The 22257-nt window shown below is 44.4% G+C and overlaps 2 protein-coding genes and 1 non-coding gene across 3 annotated transcripts; all 3 read left to right on the forward strand.

Annotated features, from left to right (window-relative positions):
• Positions 1-232: 232 nt before the first annotated feature.
• LOC123098405 (uncharacterized) lies at positions 233-1487 on the forward strand. Its single transcript, XM_044520386.1, has 4 exons — positions 233-560; positions 666-748; positions 833-1035; positions 1243-1487. The coding sequence occupies exons 1-4, from the start codon at positions 328-330 to the stop codon at positions 1327-1329; spliced, it is 606 nt and encodes a 201-aa protein (XP_044376321.1). The 5' UTR covers positions 233-327; the 3' UTR covers positions 1330-1487.
• A 3793-nt stretch (positions 1488-5280) lies between these two features.
• TRNAV-CAC (transfer RNA valine (anticodon CAC)) lies at positions 5281-5354 on the forward strand. The gene has a single exon. It is a non-coding gene; the product is annotated as a tRNA-Val (tRNA).
• A 15525-nt stretch (positions 5355-20879) lies between these two features.
• Positions 20880-21464, forward strand: LOC123081414 (transcription repressor OFP8-like). The gene has a single exon (XM_044504070.1). The coding sequence runs from the start codon at positions 20880-20882 to the stop codon at positions 21462-21464; it is 585 nt and encodes a 194-aa protein (XP_044360005.1).
• Positions 21465-22257: the final 793 nt, after the last annotated feature.

Here is a 22257-nt window from a genome sequence, read left to right on the forward strand (position 1 = left end):
TTTTTTGAAGTTCATTGTGTTGTGTGTTAGATGCATCATGCGTGTGGCCCATTACTTACGCTTTGGGCAATCATGGCCAGCTTAATCAGCCACGCTGATACTTGCAAGGTATGTATGCGAGTATACGCGCTGCCGTGCACACTCCGCACAGATTCACCATCCACCAGCTCGATTAGATGCGTCTTGCAAGCCAACAAGCAACATTTTTGCAAGGCCTATATATGGCTATGGCTAGATCGATGCCCGCAACACTCCAGCAGTTCAGATTTTCAGCGTCAATCAGTTGAAAAGAGGGAGAAAAACCGAAGAACAGTTGATCCGCTGGACATGTCTCCTGCCAGCTCGTTCGCGTCGCTTTGCCTGCGCAGGCTGATCCACATCCACTGCACCACCCGCCTCGGCTGCGACAACCCGCCAGCCACGGCGGCGGCGCACTTTCTGGCGTTGGATCGGCGGAGATCGTTTGCGTCCTCTGGCCTGCGTCGTGGCATCAGAGAAACCGGTAGCAGCGGCGGCGGCGCAGGTGGCAGAGGACGACCTGCTGCAGGTTTCTCCACCTGGTAATCCAACAAGTTTTCCTTGATCTTGGTTCGGTTTTTGTAATGGCCATACTACAGCTTACAATATTAAACTGCCCTTGCAACTCTGTGTTCTTCTTTTGTCAGGGCAAGACTGGCAATTGGCTCCACTGTTGCTATCGCGGCACCATTCTTGCACTCCAAATCGGCGTCGATTCTGCGGATCGGAAGTAAGTACATCAACCAATTAACCAAGTAGGAAGATAGAATCAATGGGTATTAACATTTGTCATGGACTGCTTCCATTAATTAAGATGAGGTGGAGATGGTGAAGGACGCCGCCGAGACCGCGGCGGAGGTCGTGGAGGAGGTGGCCACGGCGGCCGAGAGGGTGTCGTCCGAGGTGGCCGGGCATTTGCCGGAGGACGGCAGGCTGAGACGCGCCGCCGTGGCAGTCGAGCACGCCTCCAAGGAGGTCGCGGAGGAGGCTCATCTTGCACGAGACATCATCCACAAGGTAGTCGTCCGATTGCCTTTTGAGTTTTCTTGCAATCTTAAGCAACTGCTTCTGGTCGATTGGAAGTGAAGTGATAGTGATCGGTGACTTGAAGCAACATCCCAATGCTGTTTTTGTGTTTCTTGCTGTCATCAGGGTGCTTACCACCCTTATAAAGCATCAGAATACTATTACTACTCTCCCTCAGCAAGCAAAATGTTTATGCAGGTCGACGAAATTGAGGAGGACGTCAAGGCAATTATCGAACCGATTATGGATCATGGGAAGCACGAGAGGAAGCATTTACAAAAGTAGATATTTTTCTTTGCAGCCTAGATTCGTCCGGGCCGGTCACACTGTCTCATGGGACCGTAGAGACAATAGAGAAGCATTCTATAAAGCTGCATCATCTATGTCAAATTCATTTTTACAATGTTACGAACCAAAATAAGTATATGTGCATTGAAAAATCATGGGTATCGTCCATGTCGTTCTTGCTTGTACGGAGACCTTATCTTACCAATCGAGAAAGATTTTTCTCGTGCTTGAAGTATGCCCGATCTCTCGTGCTTGAAGTATGCTCGAGCTCACATACTCCATGTCTGCTACTTATAGGCTTATTTGCTAACTAGCGCACACCCATTGCAGCTGCTACATAGCAGATGGGCCGACCCATGTAAGTTTGCTTTGAAATTCCCAAGACTTTTTTAAACAAAAAACTTTTTAAAATCATGAATATTTTTTGAATTCATGAACTTTAATAAAATTCAAGAATATTTTCAGAATTTGTGAACTTTTTCTCAAATTCGCAAATATTTTTGACATTCATAAAAAAATTAATTTTTGTGATCTTTCATAAATTGGTGAACGGTTTAAATTGTGAACCCTTTTCAAATTCATGAACTTTTTCAAATTTGAAATTTTTATTTTCAAATTCTAGAAGTTTGTAAATTCATGACATATTTTGAACAACATTGTAAAATTTGACAACTTTTTTTAGAATTCGCGAACATTTTTTAAAATCAAATCTTTTTCAAATTCATTAAGTTTTAAATTTTTATGAACTTTTCTCAAATTCATGGACTTTTGGAATTATTGTCAACTTTTTTTGAAATACATGAACTTTTTAAAATTTATGATTTTTTTAAATGTTGAACTATTCCCAGAATGTAAAAAAATGAACTCTTTTTCAATTTCATGTGCTTTTTTCGAAACCCATGAACTTTTTTTATATCATGATAGAATTCATAATAACAAAATCGGTGGCCGAACCTTTTCCTGAGCATGCAGCACAACACAACCGAGAAGAAAATAGAGGACCAAGAAAGGCGAGTTGAGAGAGCGAGGCGAGGGAGCGAAGTTTAATGGGCCTCCGCCCACTCCTGCTCGCCTGAGCGCCACTTTCTCGATTCAACACTGTAGATGATGTCGTGCTGAACTGCTGACATGGCTCTCCCGGAGTTTCAAACAATTTATATGGAAGTTCGTTGTGTTGGACTGTAATGTTTAGCCCTCTTCCATCAGTTTGGAATCATGGGGCAACTAGTTGGTGCATGAATTCACTATGGTATCCGAGCCAAAAAGTTTTGAGTTCAAAACCCTGCAAACAAAGTATTAAAATAAAAAGGCTCTAAGGTCTAGATCGATCCCACAACTAAGAACTAAAATAGCCTAGACTTGCAACCAAGAGGTTCCATGTTTAAAATATAGTATACACACTAAATAATTGCGGCCTATCCCCGCTTCCGTTGCCCACGTCATTACTCCAAAGTGGCATAGACGTGAGGGGAAGTGTTGGTCCTGTTGGAGTGTAATGTCCAACCCTCCCCCATATTTCGGACTTTTGAAGTAACTGGCTGAAGCATGAATTCAATAGGCTTAGCTCCTGCGGCGGGCTACCTCCGGCGGTGCCTGGGCTGATGAGATGGTACGATACGACGTCTTTGGAGCCCACTACCCTCTCATAGTTCGCCCTCATATACATCACCTCCTCCTTGATTCAATGTAGAGTTGCACCCAACTTACATGAAAGTTGGTTCAACGTAATTAATGGTCCTTCCGAAAGATTTACCTGAAAATACTATTTGACTTTTAAATGCAAAGGTTTATCATTATATTACATATATTACCCCCTCCGTCTTATAATATAAGAGTGTTTTTACACTACTAATCTAGTATAGTGTGAAAAATGTAGATCCATTTCTGAGCTCAGGTTCATCTGCATCCGGTGAAGAGAAAATGCACAATAAATACTAAAAGAAAATAAAAAATTCTAATTTTTGTCATTGAAGATAATTTGATGCGTGAGCTGCGCTCCAAATTTCAGATCATTTGGACATATGAGTAGCTCTCATCAAAAAAGACAAACTGAGTCAGAACAATACATGAACCGTAAACTTTTTTGCAGATCCTAAATTTGTCTTTTTTGCCGGGAGTTACTCAAACGTCCAAATGAACTGAAATTTTGAGCGCACCTCACTCACCAACTTATCTTCCATGCAAAATAAATTATCGGATTAAAAAAAATTCTAGTATTTATTTCGAATTTTCTATTCATCGTGGGTGCAACTAAGCCTGAGCACCGAATCGCCTCGTTTGAAAAACGCTCTTATGTTATGGTATAGAGGGAGTAGTTCTTAAAAAAAAATAGACACTACATGCATGACATACCACTCAGACCAGATAACCATACAACAAGGCGCATATATTCCCCTTTCTTGCAAATATTTTATTGAAACTATACTAGAACTATACACATGAGTACATTGCCACAACACAGTTTACTCCCAACTCTCTCCAGGCTCCAACTCCAAGCACGGTTCAATATCTGTATGGATGTGACTAGATCTCAATCGACTGGAACTTGACAAAGTCTCAATCAAATGACTGAGATTTAAAAATGAAGAATAAAGATTAAAAGAAAAATCTACACCAACCTCCACGGCTGAGATTTAGCAATCCCGTATGTACATATACTACCTTGAAGCACATGCATGTTACACGCATGTCAGTGAATGTCACTGCGTACATACACAGACAGTGAATCTCAATCGCCTCTGGTTCTCAGCAGGAAGAGGCTGAGCTCCTGCGGCGGGCTATCGCCGGCGGTGTGCGGGCTGATGAGATGGTACGACACCGCGTCCTTGGAGCCCACCACCCGCTCGTAGGTCGCCCTCATATACATCACCTCCTCGCTGATCCCTTCTTGCGCCTCGGCGGCCGGCAGCGCCCCGACGCCGGCCGTCATCGTCCGCATGCTATCCAGCACGCCCCGCTCCCACTCCGTCGGCGGCCGCCGCACGGCATGTCCGGCGTCCCGGCCGTTGCAGGACGCCGTCCAGACGTTTCTCGGGCGGGAGCCGCCGCCGCCGGCAGCAGCAGCATTTTCGCCGGCCGCACCGGGCGCGGACGACCTGCCGCCGGAGCGGTGGCACTCGAGCGCGATGCGGAGAAGGCCGGACGCCATCTCGGCGGCGAGGGACTGCATGGGCACGGAGAGCTCGAAGAGGAACGGGGGCGGCACGGCGGGGTCGCGCTGCACGCAGAAGGTCACGCGGCCGCTGCGGCTCCCGAAGATGGTGCCGACGATGACGGCGCAGTGCTGCTGCTGCTGCCGGCCGTCCTTCCTGGCCACGACCGAGGCGGCCGGGTCGATGATGCTCTCCGGCTGGTTCTGCTCCGCGAAGGAGAAGCTGAGGCGGCTCCTGGCGGCATCGTCGTCGGCGCCGCCGGGCTGCTGCCTGGCGGAGGGGACGCAGGCGGCGAAGATCGGCGCGAGGCAGCCCGTCGTCTTCTTCTTCTCCTTCTTCTTCATGCTGCCCCGAATTTCTTGAGATGCCGACATCGGCTTCTTGTGTGCTGATAAGGCCAAGTGAAGATCGATCTTATTGTGAGCTGGTGCCAAATGAGTGAGTGAGGCGATGATATATGTGTGGCGTCGGCGTGAAGAGCCATGCATGTAGATGTGGACGCACGGCACAAGAACACATTGGGATCCTAACTTGAAACAACATGCGTTGTTTTAGATGTGCCTTTTTGGACAGATGCTTCATGCCAGAATTTGTGTTCTTTGGAGGAAACTACACCGTGTTGTGTTTATAAGTATATCTTTTCGTCGTTTGCACTGAGGGAAATACGCGACTGATAAACTATAATCAGATGAAATAGTAGCTTCGTAGGCTGGTGGCGCTTCGACGAAGAAACAGATAATGAGGACTGTCCCTATATAGGATAAGTATAAGATTGTTCGACGTATAGACACAACATGTCTGGGTGGTGTAGTTGGTTATCACGTTAGTCTCACACACTAAAGGTCCCCAGTTCGAACCTGGGCTTAGACATACTACTTTTTCCTGTTTTTCTGGGTTACTTTTAGATACCTAAAAAGGTCGTTTGCAAGAGCTATCTCGTTATGGCTAACTGTCAACTTTTTCTTTCATATATGTCTTTATATTGACACAAATATATTGAGTAATAACAAAAAAATTTTGAGTCACAGTTGGCCCGCATGCATAATGTGGAGGAAAGTGAACTTATAAGACTACTCACAGTTGGCCAGCAAGGTTATTGGTTTCATCTAAATTTATGTTCCCTCTGGAGGCAAAAAACCATTATCTTTCAGTAACCAAATTCACATGTATGGTCGCAACTTCTCGTGAATGTTTTTAAAGCTTAAGTCCCAACCATTCAAAGCCTGTCCGAAACACAACATGCACCATGCAACTATACAGTGTATGTGTGGCCGCCGTAAAACCAACCCCTCCCCACCCCCGCAGCCACCAGTCGCGACCCCGCGTGACCGCCGCCGTCGCCTCCAAATCCACAACCACCGCACCCCTGCCGCCATCGGATCTAGTCCTCCCTGTCCACCAACCAACTAAATCAGTGCGCCCACGCATCCCTTCCGCTCGCTCTACCACCGCAGCCGAAGCCGAAGAGTGTCGCGTCTGGCCATGTCACCGCATCCGGTAGCCTCCTCATCGCCGCGTCCTCGCCATGCCGCTGAAGCCAAATCCAAAGAGCAAAGTCGGCTTCAAGGCCATGCAGCTGCGACCCTTCAAATGGTACGGTGTGGAGTTCCAGCACGCCGGCCATCGGCACTAGCTGGGCACCTTCCGGAGTAAGGACTTCACCGGCCGCGCCTACGTCATCATAGTGTAGCGGCTCGGTCTTCCGTTGGACGGGCTTAGCTTCCCGGAGATTGAGTTGTTGGAGGTAGCGGAGCTCGTCGGGCTGAAGGAGACCATTGTGACCGGCCTAACAAGGCCGAAGCCAAAGACCAACAACGCCTCTAGGGAGAGTGACGCGGAGATGATGGCGAGGTTCACGAGGGAGCCGTGAAGTACGTCCAGTAGAAGCACGAGTGGTACTAGAAGAGGCACGCGGAGAAGAAGAAGAAGAATAACGATGAGGCAAGACCTGATACGTCTCCAACGTATCTATAATTTTTGATATTTTCATGCTATTATATTATCACTTTTATATGCTTTATATGCCATTTTATATTATTTATAGACTAACCTATTAATATAGAGTCCAGTGTCAGTTCCTTTTTTCTGCATGTTTTTGTTTCACATGAAATCCATACCTACAGAAGTCCAAACACGACAAAACTTTTCAATGTTTTTTTTTCGAAAATAAGAGACCATGGAAGCTTCGGGAAAGGACCAGAAGACCCACGAGGTGGCCCAAGGGATCGGGGGCGCCCGGGGGTAGGGCATGTCATCCTGGCTTGTGGGCCCCTCAAGACTCCGTTTGCCCTAATTCTTGGCTTATAAATTCCCATATATTCAGGAACCCCCAAAGTAAGACCCGAAACAATTCTTCCGTCGCCACAAGTCTCTGTTCTTCTATGATCCCATCTGGAGCCTTTTTCCGGTACTCTACCTGAGGGAAAAACCGTTTGAAAGACAATCTTCATCAACCTTGATGCCTCCATGATGATGTGTGAGTAATTCCTTCAGGAAATATGGGTCCATAGTAGCAGCTAGATGGCTTCTTCTCTCTTTTTTGGTTTTGAATACAATGATCTTCTCTGAGATCAATCCGATGTAATTTTGCGGTGTTTTTGTTGGGATCTATTGAATTGTGGGTTTATGATCAAATCATTCATTGATATTACTTAAGTCATTTGAGATCTCTTTGATTGTGTAATTATATAGCCTTTCCGTTTTTTGGCTCAGTAGATTGATTTGTTTCCAGCGGTGTTTGGTACTACGGTCAATCTTACGGTGACCATGCTTTGTGACAGGAGGGGTCATAAGGTACATATTGTATTGTTGCTACTTAGGGTAAAACGACGGGTTTATTAATATAAGTTGATCATATTCTGTCTATATTATGTCATCTTGCTTAATGTGTTACTCTGTTTGTCATGAACTTAATATTTTGAGATGCATGATGGATAGTTGTCCTCGGGTGGAGTAATAGTATTTTGTCACGCTTTCCATTTTATCATTTCCTTTTCCTTTATTTATATTATTCCTTTTTCAAATTCATGAACATTTTTAAAATTGTAAGCATTTTCCAAAATTGAGATTTTTTTCAAATTTCTGGATTTTTTTCAAGCTTTTAGTTCTAAAAATTAGTGAACAATTTTAAATTCACAAACATTTTTTAAATTCATGATTTTTTTAAATACATGAAGTTTTTTCAAATCTTTGAACATTTTTCAAATCGGTGAAGATATTTCAAATGCATGAACTTTTTGAATTCACAGGATTTTTTCAAATTCATGAAAATTTTGAATTTGCAAACAAATTTTCAAATATGTGATCTTTTTTTAATTCATGTACTCACAATCTTTCTTTCTCCTTGCTTACCCTCCCCCCTCCCACCATCACCAAAATTTCACTATCAATGAATTTACTCAGAAAGGCCCGTGGAGGAATGAAAGCATGCCATAGTAGATAACAACTTGCCCATTCAACCTTTTACCTTCTCCCAAATTCGATCACTGAGATATTTGAAAGTGCCCTTCTTTGGATGCCCCGCGTCGGTGGGCATCCCTAGATATCTATCACTCAATGATTCATTTAGGATGTGAAGATTTTTCCTTAACAACATCTTGAACAATCTAGGGGCAACCTCTGTTGAAGAATATGGATGACTTATCTCAATTTATCCTTTATCCCAAAGCCCCGCAATAATCATCTAACAAGTTTGAAACTTCCTCCACTCCATTTACACTTTCCTTGGAAAACAATAGGCTGTCATCTGCAAAGAAAAGATGGTTAACCAACAAAGCCAATGAGGCCACCTTGATTCCACTGAGCTGTGATGATTGAGAATGGGATTTTAGAAGGCATGAAAGGCCCTATACTGCTAACAATAAAATGTATGGAGAGATTGGATCTCCCCGTTGTATACCCACCGAGAGTTTAAATTGTTCCAGTTTGCTTCCACTAAATAGACTGGAAAATATATTGAGCTTACCATGCCCATAATGACTGAAACCAAGCTGAGGCAAAACCCAAATTTCCATGATGGCCTGGAGATAATCCCACTCAACCATGTCATACGCCTTCATCATATCCATCTTCAAAGCACAATGACTGCTGGTTTTGGCTCTACTTATCTTCATGAAATGCAAACATTCATATGTTGAGATAATGTTACTGGTACTTAGTCTCCCAGGAACAAACGCTGGTTGTTCTTCTGATATTATTTCCGGTAGGATCATCTTAAAACGACTGGTAAGAACTTTGGAAGCTATATTATGAAAAACATTGCACAAACTTATTGAGCGGAACTGGGATAGCAAGGTCGGATTTGATACCGTGGGGATCAATACAAGAATAGTGTCATTTATGCATTCTACGTTCTCTTCTCCTCGCACTATACTCAGCACGGCCCAGGTGATAACTGATACGTCCATTTTGCATCATGCTTTTATTTCAATATTTATTGCATTATGGGTTGTTGTTACACATTATATCTCAATACTTATGGCTATTCTCTCTTATTTGACAAGGTTTACCATGAAGAGGGGGAATGCCGACAGCTGGAATTCTGGCTGGAAAAGGAGCAAACATTGAAAACCTATTCCGCACTGCTCCAAAAATCCTGAAACTCCACGAAACTTACTTTGGGAATTAATAAGAATTATTGAGCGGAAGAAACACCTCAAGGGGCCCACACCCTGGCCAGGAGGGTGGGGGGGGCGCCCACCCTTACTGGGTGCACCCCCGTGTCTCCTGGGCCCCCTGGTGGCCCTCCGGTGTCCATCTTCTGCTATATGAAGGCTTTTACCCTGGAAAAATTTGTGGGCAAGCTTACGGGACGAAACTCCGCCGCCACGAGGCGGAACCTTGGCGGAACCAATCTAGAGCTCCAGTAGAGCTGTTCTGCCAGGGAAACTTCCCTCCGGGAGGGGGAAATCATCACCATCGTCATCACCAACGATCCTTCCATCGGGAGAGGGTCAATCTCCGTCAACATCTTCACCAGCGCCATATCCTCTCAAAACCCTAGTTCATCTCTTGTATCCAATCTTGTATCCAAATCACAAATTGGTACCTGTGGGTTGCTAGTAGTGTTGATTACTCCTTGTAGTTGATGCTAATTGGTTTACTTGGTGGAAGATCATATGTTCAGATCCTTAATGCATATTATTACTCCTCTGATTATGAACATGAATATGCTTTGTGAGTAGTTACGTTTGTTCCTGAGGACATGGGTGAAGTCTTGCTATTAGTAGTCATGTGAATTTGATATTCGTTCGATATTTTGATGAGATGTATGTTGTCTTTTCTCTAGTGGTGTTATGTGAACGTCGACTACATGACACTTCACCATTATTTGGGCCTAGAGGAAGGCATTGGGAAGTAATAAGTAGATGATGGGTTGCTAGAGTGACAGAAGCTTAAACCCTAGTTTATACGTTGCTTCGTTAGGGGCTGATTTGGATCCATATGTCTAATGATGTGGTTAGGTTTACCCTAATACTTCTTTTGTAGTTGCGGATGCTTGCAATAGGGGTTAATCATAAGTGGGATGCTTGTCCTAGTAAGGGAAGTACCCAAGCACCGGTCCACCCACATATCAAATTATCAAAGTACCGAACGCGAATTATATGAGCTTGATGAAAACTAGCTTGACGATAATTCACATGTGTCCTCGAGAGCTCTTTTCTCATTATAAGAAATTGTCCAGGCTTATCCTTTGCTACAAAAAGGATTGGGCCACCTTGCTGCACTTTATTTACTTTCATTGCTTGTTACTCATTACAATTTATCTTAACACAAAACTATCTGTTACCTATAATTTCAGTGCTTGCAGAGAAAACATTACTGAAAACTACTTATCATTTCCTTCTGCTCCTCGTTGGGTTCGACACTCTTACTTATCGAAAGGACTACGATAGATCCCCTACACTTGTGGGTCATCAAGACTCTTTTCTGGCGCCGTTCCCGGGGAGTGTAGCGCTTTTGGTGAGTGGAACTTGGTAAGGAAACATTTATACAGTGTGCTGAAATTTTCTGTTACTTATCATTATGGAAACTAATCCTTTGAGGGGCTTGTTTGAGGTATCTTCACCCTGACCAGAAGAGCAAAGAGTTGCTCCTCAACCTACTGAACTTATTGAAAATATTTACTTTTAGATTCCTTCGGGTATGATAGAGAAACTGCTAGCTAATCCATTTGCAAGAGATGGAATATTGCATCCCGATTTACACCTTATCTTTGTGGATGAAGTTTGTGGATTATTTAAGCTTGCAGGTATTCTCGATGATGTTGTCAAAAGGAAGGTCTTCCCTTTATCTTTGAAGGGAGATGCATTGACATGGTATAGGCTATGTGATGATACGGGATCTTGGAATTATAAACGATTGAAGTTGGAATTTCACCAGAAGTTCTATCATATGCATCTTGTTCATCATGATCATAATTACATATATAATTTCTGGCCTCGCGAAGGAGAAAGCATCGCTCAAGCTTGGGGGAGGCTTAAGTCAATGTTATATTCATGCCCCAATCATGAGCTCTCCAGAGAAATGATTATTCAAAAATTTTATGCTCGGCTTTCTCTCAATGATCGCAGTATGCTCGATACTTCCTGTGATGGTTCTTATATGCTGAAGACTATTGAATTCAAATGGGACTTATTGGAAAGAATTAAACGCAACTCTGAAGATTGGGGTTCCGACAATGGTAAGGAGTCAGGTATGACACCTAAGTTTGATTGTGTTAAATCTTTTATGGATACCGATGCTTTTCATGGATTTAGCGCTAAATATGGACTTGACTCTGAGATAGTAGCTTCTTTCTGTGAATTTTTGCTACTCACGTTGATCTCCCTAAGGAGAAGTGGTTTAAATATAATCCTCTCGTTTAAGTAAAAGTAGTTGCACCTATTACATTTGAATAAAAGACTGTCACTTATAGTGACCCTATTGTTCCTACTACTTATGTTGAGAAACCTCCTTTTCCTGTTAGGATAAAGGATCATACTAAAACTTCGATTGTTGTTCGTAAGAGTAATACTAGGACTTTTACACCTCCTGAGCAAATCAAAGTTGAACCTAGTATTGCTATGGTTAAAGATCTCTTGGATGATGATTTAGATGGGCATGTTATTTATTTTTATGGTGAGACTGCTAATATTGCTAGACCCGATACTAAGATACATAGACCTGTTGTAGGCATGCCTGTTATTTCTGTTAAAATAGGATATCATTGTTATCATGGCTTATGCGACATCGGTGCTAGTGCTAGTGCAATACCTATTTCCTTATACAATGAGATTATGCATGATATTGCACCAGCTGAGTTAGAAGATATTGATGTCACTATTAAGCTTGCCAATAGAGATACTATTACACCATTTGGGATTGTTAGAGATGTTGAAGTCTTGTGTGGGAAAGTTAAATATCCTGCAGATTTTCTTGTTCTTGGTTCCCCACAAGATGACTTTTGTCCCATTATATTTGGTAGACCCTTCTTGAACACTGTTAATGCTAAGATTGATTGTGAAAAGGATGTTGTTACAATTGGCTTGGGGGATATGAAACATGAGTTTAATTTTTCTAAATTTCGTAGACAACCCCGTGTTAAAGAACTGCCTAGTAAGGATGAGATTATTGGTCTTGCTTCTATTGTCGTGCCTCGTACTGATCCGTTAGAACAATATTTGCTTGACCATGAAAATGATATGTTTATGAAGGAAAGAAGGGAAATAGATGAAGTGTTCCTTAAACAGGAACCTATGCTGAAACACAACCTTCCCGTTGAAATTCTTGGGGATCCCCCTCCACCCAAGGGTGATCCCGTGTTTGAACTCAAACCATTACCTGATAATCTTAAGTATGCTTATCTTGATGAAAAGAAAATATATCATGTTATTATTAGTGCTAACCTTTCAGAGCAAGAAGAAGAAAGATTATTGAAAACTCTGAAGAAGCACCGCACTGCTATTGGATATACTCTGGATGATCTTAAGGGCATTAGTCCCACGTTATGCCAACACAAAATAAATGTGGAGAAAGATGCCAAACCAGTTAGAGATCCTCAACGACGACTGAATCCCAAAATGAAAGAAGTGGTAAGAAAGGAGATACTAAAGCTCCTTGAGGCAGGTATAATTTATCCCGTTGCTGATAGTGATTGGGTAAGCCCTGTCCATTGTGTTCCTAAAAAGGGAGGTATTACTGTCATTCCTAATGATAAAGATGAATTGACCCCGCAAAGAATTATTACAGGTTATAGGATGGTAACTGATTTCCGTAAATTAAATAAAGCTACTAAGAAAGATCATTACCCTTTACCTTTTATTGATCAAATGCTAGAAAGACTATCCAAACACACATATTTCTGCTTTCTAGATGGTTATTCTGGTTTCTCTCAAATACCTCTATCAGCGGGGGATCAATCAAAGACTACTTTTACTTGCCCTTTCGGTACTTTTGCTTATAGACGTATGCCTTTTGGTTTATGTAATGCACCTGCTACCTTTCAAAGATGCATGATGGCTATATTCTCTGACTTTCGTGAAAATATTTGTGAGGTATTCATGGATGATTTCTCCGTTTATGGATCCTCCTTTGATGATTGCTTGAGCAACCTTGATCAAGTTTTGCAGATATGCGAAGACACTAGTCTCGTCTTGAATTGGGAAAAGTGCCACTTCATGGTTAATGAAGGCATTGTCTTGGGGCACAAAATCTCCGAGAGAGGTATTGAAGTTGATAAAGCTAAAGTTGATACTATTGAAAAGATGCCATGTCCCAAGGACATAAAAGGTATAAGAAGTTTCCTTGGTCATGCCGGTTTTTATAGGAGGTTCATTAAGGACTTTTCTAAAACCTCTAGGCCTCTGACTAATTTATTGCAAAAAGATATTCCTTTTGTCTTTGATGATGATTGTGTAGAAGCATTTGAAATACTTAAGAAAGCTTTGATCACCGCACCTATTGTTCATCCACCTGATTGGAATTTACCTTTTGAAATTATGTGTGATGCTAGTGATTATGTTGTAGGTGCTGTTCTAGGGCAAAGAGTTGATAAAAAATTGAATGTTATCCAGTATATATGCTAGTAAGACTCTTGATACTTCCTAGAGAAATTATGCTACTACTGAAAAAGAATTCTTAGCAGGTGTGTTTGCATGTGATAAGTTTAGACCTTATATTGTTGATTCCAAAGTTACTATTCACACTGATCATGCTGCTATTAAATATCTTATGGAAAAGAAAGATGCTAAACCTAGACTCATTAGATGGGTTCTCTTGCTCCAAGAATTTTATTTGCATATTATTGATAGAAAGGGAGCTGAGAACCCCGTTGCAGACAACTTGTCTAGGTTAGAGAATGTTCTTGATGACCCACTGCCTATTGATGATAGCTTTCCTGATGAACAATTAGCGGTCGTTAATGCTTCTCGTACTGCTTCTTGGTATGCTGATTATGCTAATTACATTGTTGCTAAATTTATACCACCTAGTTTCACATACCAGCAAAAGAAAAAGTTCTTTTATGATTTAAGACATTACTTCTGGGATGACCCACACCTTTACAAAGAAGGAGTAGATGGTGTTATTAGACATTGTGTACCTGAGCATGAACATGAATAGATCCTATGCAAGTGTCACTCTGAATCCTATGGAGGACACCATGCTGGAGATAGAACTGCACATAAGGTATTGCAATCCGGTTTTTATTGGCCCACTCTCTTCAAAGATGCTCGTAAGTTTGTCTTATCTTGTGATGAATGTCAAAGAATTGGTAATATTAGTAGATGTCATGAAATGCCTACGAATTATTCTCTTGTTATTGAACCGTTTGATGTTTGGGGCTTTGATTATATGAGACATTTTCCTGCCTCTAATGGTTACACACATATTTTAGTTGTTGTTGATTATGTTACTAAGTGGGTAGAAGCTATTCCAACTAGTAGTGCTGATCATAACACTTCTATTAAAATGCTTAAAGAAGTTATTTTTCCGAGGTTTGGAGTCCCTAGATATCTTATGACTGATGGTGTTTCACATTTTATTCATCGTGCTTTCCGTAAGATGCTTGCTAAGTATGATGTTAATCATAGAATCACATCTCCTTATCATCCGCAGTCTAGTGGTCAAGTAGAGTTGAGCAATAGAGAGATCAAATTAATTTTGCAAAAGACCGTCAATAGATCTAGAAAGAATTGGTCCAAAAAACTTGATGATGCATTATGGGCCTATAGAACTGCATATAAAAATCCTATGGACATGTCTCCGTATAAGATGGTTTATGGAAAAGCTTGTCATTTACCTCTTGAACTTGAACATAAAGTATATTGGGCTATCAAAGAGCTCAACTATGACTTCAAACTTGCCGGTGAGAAGAGGTTGTTTGATATTAGCTCACTTGATGAATGGAGAACCCAAGCCTATGAGAATGCCAAGCTATTCAAAGAAAAAGTCAAACGCTGGCATGACAAAAGAATACAAAAGCGTGAGTTTAACGTAGGAGATTATGTGTTCTTATTCAACTCTCGTTTAAGATTTTTTGCAGGAAAACTTCTGTCTAAATGGGAAGGTCCTTACGTTATCGAGGAGGTCTATCGTTCTGGTGCCATAAAAATTAACAACTTCGAATGCATAAGTCCGAGGGTGGTGAACGGTCAAAGAATTAAACATTATATCTCAGGTAATCCTATCAATGTTGAAACTAATATTATTTAAACCGTAACCCTGGAGGAATACATAAGGGACACTTTCCAGAATGTTCCAGACTCCGAAAAGGAATAGGTATGTGGTATGGTAAGTAAACTGACTCCAAAACAATTGTAATGACAATTTTTATCAGTTTTGAAATATTTAAGAATTTTAGGAAGAAAGAAGTAGTCCGGGAAGGACACGAGGCCTCAACGAGGGTGGAGGGCGCGCCCACCCTTACTGGGCGCCCCCTGTCTCGTGGCCACCTCGTGTGCCTACCGGACTCCGTTTTCTTGCATGTTACGTATTTTGGTCGATAAAAATTCATTATATAAACTCCCGAAGGTTTTGACCACCGTATCACGCAATTGTCCTTCATTTTCATTTCGAGTTGTTCCTGTTGCAGTTTAAGAGCAAGATGTCTTCTCAAGAGTCAGTCGGGGAGAGTCAGATGTCTCGCCCGACACTAGGTCCAGGAGCAAATAGCGATGCTTATTACTTTGGACCATCAACGGAGGATGAGATGGAGGCCGACTTGAAAAGGATAGATGCCATGGAGGAAGATCAAGAAGTCACCTCTCGTATCCAAGCAGAATCCATGGTGGGGGAACTACATAGCTCAGCTATTCCAAATTCGGTCATCCCTTTCAAATTTAAATTTCTTTCTTATGAAAATATGAAAAAGAGCGTCACTGCCAAGTCAATTAGCTTTAGATTTCTTTGAACTATGCAGCATCCTTGGGTAAAGGGAGCTTTAGCCGTTACGGGCAAGCTCCACAAAGAAATCATGGACCTCAAACAACAAGTCAATAAGCTCGAGGAGGAGAATCGTATCATGCGGGGCATCATTGCCAAGAAGATCATAACACCAACCGTGAAGAAGGAGGCATAATTACATGGGTATGGGCACTCCCCTTGGTAACTGCCAAGCTTGGGGGAGTTGCCCCGGTATCGTATCACCATCACACTCCTATCTTTACCATTTTATTTAGTTCGATCCTTTTAGTAGTATCTTGATCTAGTAGATTGAAGTTTTGATATCAAGTGGTTTCCAAGGAAAGAACAGTCTGCTTCAGCAACAACGAGGCCAGAATTTTTTTAATTCCTCTTCATACTTTGAGAGAAATTTTACTGGATGACCAACCAATTCTTGTCCTCCATGCCTTACAGAACCATCCCGTAAGTGCCAGCATCGCCATAGCAGAAATATAATTTTAGCTCGAATCTCAACATTGCAAGGTAATAATAAATTCTGTAGCCAATCATTTCCCGTATGCGAAAATTGAGACTCGCTTGGTAATCCCCAAATGTCTCAGAGCTCCACTCCTTGCGCAAGAAATCAATGCGTGGAATTCGCCCTCTTCTCCATTCTCGCAGATGATGCAAGTGTTGTCTTTCTCCAAGGTTCGTCTCGGCATTTATTCTTTTTCGTAGCCAGTGTAACAGTAGCAACTCTCCACCCGAAGACTCTGATCTTTGCTGGCACTTTGGCTTTCCAAATAAGGTACCAAATACTTCTGTTATCAGCATCGCAAGTGGAGGTTGAAGCTGCTGGATTGTCCCGTGGTTGCAATATGGTAGCCAGTCTGTACACACTCCTGGCCGAGAAATTACCTGATTTTTCGTAGTGCCATGCTAGACAATCCTCGACTTCAACTGAAGGGATTTTTATGTTGCATATGGCTTCCGCGTCAAAAGGATAAAACAATTGTTGGATCAGGGGGACATTCCACATTCTCTCATCCGGCAACATCAATTGATTAGCCCATCTCAATCCTGATCTTCTCATGAAACTTCTCATCTTCAAACCCTCTTTCCTGCGTATCCATTGATCCCTTTGGATTTGGATCCTCCTTCCATTACTCACTCTCCAGATAAGACCTTTCTTTAATAATTCAAGACCATGTTCAATACCGCGCCAAACTGGGGAAGCATCCACCGCAAAAACTGTATCCAGGAGGAGCTCCCCGTTTGGGTAGTATTTTGATTTCAACACCCGGGCACAAAGGCTATCTGGTCGTTGGATCAATCTCCACCCCTGTCTAGCAAGGAGAACTTGGTTGAACAGTTTCATGTCTCGGAAACCGATGCCCCTCCTCTTTTTGGTTTGACCATTTGGTCCCAAGCCATCCAGTGCACTTTACGGTGTCCATCCTCGTCACCCCACTAGAAGTCTCTGATAAGCTTCTCATATTTCTCACAAAATTTTCGTGTCATTTTAAAAATCCCCATGACATATGTCGGAATAGCTTGAACCGTAGACTTCACATAAACTTCTTTGGCGGCATATGACATAAAGCTCTCGGACCAATCCGTACAGCTTTTGGTGAATCTCTCCATGATAGGCTGATAATTTTCTTCCTTCATGCGGCCCCTCAGGGGTGGGGACCCCAAGGTATTTGCTTTCAAAAGTGGATGTATGAACGTCAAACGTAATCTTAATCTCCTGTTGATTCTGTACCGGGCAACGATCACTAAACAAAATCGAACATTTGTTGTTGCTCAACAGTTGGCCAGTGCATCTCTGAAATATCTCTAGTGATTCCCTGACAGCCACCGCTTGTTCGACTGATGCTTTAAAGAACAACAAGCTGTCATCCGCAAACAGTAAATTGGAAATGCCAGGACTGCCACGGGCAATTTTCAGCGGGGTCATGCTCCCATCACTGCACTTCTTCTCAAGGATCGGGCTAGCCCATCCGCCACAAACAGGAACAAATAGATAGGGGCTTAACGGGTCCCCTTGTCTCAACCCTCTTGTGGGGGAGAAGAAATCCAGAATCTCGCCATTGCGCTTCACAGCATACCTCACAGATTTGACACATTTCATGACCGAGCTCGTCCATGTATGACTGAACCCCAACTTTGTGAGAGCTCTTTCCAAAAAGCCCCAATCAACTCGATCATAAGCCTTAGCTAGATCAAGTTTATATGCACAGTGTGTGTTAGTGCTCACTCTGCTATTCGCTCGTTTAATCGCCGCAATTCATGATTTGCAGGCGCAGCGGGTGTCTAACTGCATCCGGTGCGTGCCCGTTCTCACGCTACTGATTTTCTTCCAGTAAACCGACGAGTAGCTGAGCTCCGCTGCGACCTACGCCTCTTTTCAGTGAGCCCCTGCACGTGTTGGTTGGTGTCTTGCGTGAGCTGAGCTCCTTCTCCTTGAGCATGAGGTTCGCCACACCACACCACAACTCTGAACCTTTACGATCAATTGTATTCTAGAACGGGCCGAGCAATGAGCGGCAGTTATCTCACCACACGACTGCAATGCAATGTTGGTGTTGCGGCCATCCACATACAGTGATGAGGTTCCTCCATATCCTCTGTCTTGGTATTCATTCCTCCGCGAATGTCACCGACTGCATCTGCAGCAGCAATATGTTGCGCCCTTTGGCGACTGCATCGATGAAATGAAACCCAGATCAGCGCACTAGCATCCTCACGAGTGTCCACTGGTGTTTTGCCCTATGGCGGCTCTACTGTTTTGTATGGCACGTCAAGCATGGATGCGGGTCGCGTGTGTACTAGCCTGCTAGGCCGAGTTCTACGCACGTGTTTGGTTGCCTGCATGGTGATTGGTAGACTGCATATGGATGGATTTTTTTTAAGTTCACATGGTGTTTGCTTACTTGACTCTCATCAATTTTCTGCATCGCACGGTGTTTAAAGCACTGCAGGTTCACGCTGAAGAGAAACCTCGAATTTTCTGCAGTTTCCACTCATGCACTCACGCGGATCAAGAAGTGAGAACGATTCTCTCCTTTTCCCTGCAGGGCTGCATGCTCCTCTCACAGCGCATGTGGGAAGCCGCCGCTACCAAACATGCATGCTGCGAAACCATACCAACCACCGTACAGGCAACCAAACAAACATGACTACGTCGTGTTTTGCACAGTTTTTCTTCAACCTGCTCAGCCTGGCTAGTTTTCCTCATACAACTAGGTTCAATGGCTGCATGCAACCAAACACATCTTAACAAACCAACACTGGGCAGGCGCTACGTGATTGTGTCTGTGCGCGTGGACTCTGACATTGACACTGGCGAGTTGGCCTGGGTGATGGGCTTCGAGTCATTCATTCGCTTGTCCTCATAGCAACCTCCTCCTTCGCCTCCCTCGTGGATGAGATGTCGAACATCTTCCTGACTGCGTCGTACTACACCGGCTCTCTTGCTTTAGGCATACCAGCGAACATCATGCGGGCACCAATCTGCTCCCCACCAGGCGTCCGTGTCCTCTCTGAGAAAAGCAACAGCACCACATTGACGTTGATGATGAAAGGCACTTGCCCGACGGTGGTTGTCGTGGACTGCCGACCGAGCTGCTTGGCGGCATGGAAATACGGAGCCTTGTAATGCTCTGTCCATGACGGCATTTGCATGTTGGTGACGATAGCAGTCCCCGCGTCTCAGGCCCCGACCTCCACCATGTACGCGACCAGCATGCCCACTGCCATGTCCGCCACCAACACGCCCTCCTCCAGGTCTATGCGTCTGCGGCGCGAGGGAAGACGAGAGTGGGCGAAAAAAGACGGGAATTGGATGGAAAGCGACGGGATGAAAAAAGAGAGTGGGGGGATTTTGCCGCGAAAACAGTGCGACCAGTTACAAAAGCGGGGGCTTCGCCTTAATTTTGGGTGTGCCTAGGGCGTCGGAGTCCTACATGATTCGTATCCAGACTCCCGCAAAGCCCCCTGGTTTGGTTTCCGTTCACTGGAAAATTATGGCCCGGACTGCTCCGTGAACCGATAGGGTCGGTGTTGTATAGCATAGGGGGTCCGGACAGCCGCATCGGGATGGATACGTGCGGTTTGAGGGTGTGAATAGAGCAATCGCAAAATTTAAATAAAGAAATGTGGTCTCTGTTCGCAGGAGAACGAAACTTTGCACCACATCCTTGTGGGTTGCACGTTTTCTCGCATTACTTGGCATGAAGTGCTATCTTGGTGTCGTCTGCCCGTGCCAACACCGGACGGCACGGTGCCATTCTTCCCATGGTGGTCAGACGCCGCTGCCGCTGCCCCTAACTGCCTCCGCAAGGATTTTGCTTCGCTAGCCATCATCACCGCCTGGGCCATCTGGAAGCAAAGGAACGCAGTCATCTTCGAGAATGTGCAACCATCTCACACCCAGCTACTCTCAAGCATCAAGGATGAAGCCCGGCAATGGGGACGCGCTGGGGCCAAAGGACTAGCCGCGATCATCCCTGTAACCCGATCGCTTTGTACTAGGGCTGAGCAACCCCTTCTCCCTCTGCTCACTTGTGACCTCATCGGCGCCTACTAGTCAACGACCTTGTATTCTCTTTTTCCTATCAATGAAAAGATACAGCCTCGAGCATATTCGCGGAAAAAAAAGGTAAATGTATTCGCGAAAAAAAGGTAAATGCAACATACTAGCAAACCACCACAACTTGTTGTCTCCGGATGCATGCCTGACCACGCATGCATTGCCTTGGAACCGAAGGATAATAAACGCGTTTACCACTTGTTCTCTCCCGATCGATCAGCTGGTAAAGTAAGGAATCCCACCATTTTTTCTTCAAGGACGGGCGTTTTTGTGGGCAGGAGCGAGCACTGGCGCCGTACCACGTCCGTGCAATCAACCGCCCTACTACGTGTCTCCATTAGCTGCCATAAGAGGAAGGTCAAAGTCCCCAGCCCCCCATGACGGGGTGATCGCATATATAACATCCATCCAAACCATGTCCAGGCTGACTCGACATCGCCATGTCATCGACGAGAGCGCGGCGGAGCGGCGGCCGGTGGCGGCACGTGACGGTGGTGGACACGGGGTGCCGGTGCCGCCCGCGCCGCGCGAGGCTGCCGTCCTTCCTCTGGCCGTCCACGAAGCCGCCGGTGACGAGGAGCAGCAGCAGCTCCCATCCGTCATCCTCCGCCTCCGCCCACGTCTACAAGCACCACCAGGAGCCGGTAGCGACGAAGAAGGTGACGGCAAAGGCGTCGGCGCCGGTGGCGACGAAGAAGGTGGGCAGCAATCCGGCGAAAAGGGGGCGCGAGAAGATGGCAGCGGCGGCCGGGGAGGAGGAGGAGGAGGACGTTGGCGTGGCGGTGGAGAAGGAGTCGTCGGACCCGCGGGCGGACTTCCGTGACAGCATGGTGCGGATGGTGGTGGAGATGGGGCTCGGCGACTGGGACGGCCTCCGCTCCATGCTTCGCCGCCTGCTCGCGCTCAACGCGCCGCGACACCACGCCGCCATCCTCGCAGCCTTTGCCGAGGTCTGCGCCCAGCTAGCCGGCCCCTCGGAGTCTCCAGCGTCGCCGCCTCCGGCGTATCAATCAATACACGCGTGATGAGTGACTATTCGTCGGCCCGGCAAGCCGGCCAGGTCGTCTGCTCGTGTTTCTTTTCTGTGCGGTCTCAAGATCCTGGCACCACCTTGGTGTGCACATAAACCTGCGACTACCAACAGTGTCGTATAATGTGTGTGCTTGTGTGGCCTTCAGTTTTGCATGAAGGTCAGCAAGGAAGCTTGTTAGTTAATCAGCTCAAATATGTAACTATTTATGTACGATTAGCAGTGCTGTGTTTTATTATTCTATACATGCATTAGGCACTTTCTAATGTAATGAGCCGCTCTTCATTGGTGGGATTCACTCTTTTCTATATATCTACTCCCTCCGTCTCATCGCGAAAATGGATCTAAATGGATGTCTTCGAAACTAAAATACACTAGACTATTTTGATCGGTTGTCTTGTTTTGTTTTTATTTTAATCTGGGTCAGCTTAAGTTTTAGCAATTGTGTTATGATAGTGTTTATTGTTTGTATAGTGTGCTAGGCTGCTGTTGGGGACGGTATTTGTTCTGAGAGGAGAGTGAAATTGTTTGGTGCATGGTTGTAGTGTCTTTACACGTTTTGGCCTCGGTGTCTGCCAATGTAGTTGTGTGAGCCCCCTAAGAACTCCTACTCCGCGCTGAAACCATGGAATTGCTACCAAAGGTTCCGAATGTTGAAAAGAAAACTTCACTCACGTTGAAAATTCATAATTTTTGAAGGATGAATCGATGGAATTTTTATTTAAATTTGAATTAAAACAACGGGATACTCTCTCCATTTTCTTACTCCGCATATAAGATTTTTATTA

Source organism: Triticum aestivum, chromosome 1B (assembly GCF_018294505.1).
Source record: "Triticum aestivum cultivar Chinese Spring chromosome 1B, IWGSC CS RefSeq v2.1, whole genome shotgun sequence".
In the NCBI taxonomy this organism is placed as follows: domain Eukaryota; kingdom Viridiplantae; phylum Streptophyta; class Magnoliopsida; order Poales; family Poaceae; genus Triticum; species Triticum aestivum.

Excerpts from the sequence above, each read along its gene's own strand:
- LOC123081414 (XM_044504070.1), top strand. The coding sequence starts at position 20,880 with ATGTCATCGACGAGAGCGCGGCGGAGCGGCGGCCGGTGGCGGCACGTG.
- LOC123098405 (XM_044520386.1), top strand. The coding sequence starts at position 328 with ATGTCTCCTGCCAGCTCGTTCGCGTCGCTTTGCCTGCGCAGGCTGATC. Across the intron at positions 749-832 it reads GTCGATTCTGCGGATCGGAA|ATGAGGTGGAGATGGTGAAG; the intron begins GTAAGTACATCA and ends CCATTAATTAAG. Across the intron at positions 1,036-1,242 it reads CACGAGACATCATCCACAAG|GTCGACGAAATTGAGGAGGA; the intron begins GTAGTCGTCCGA and ends ATGTTTATGCAG.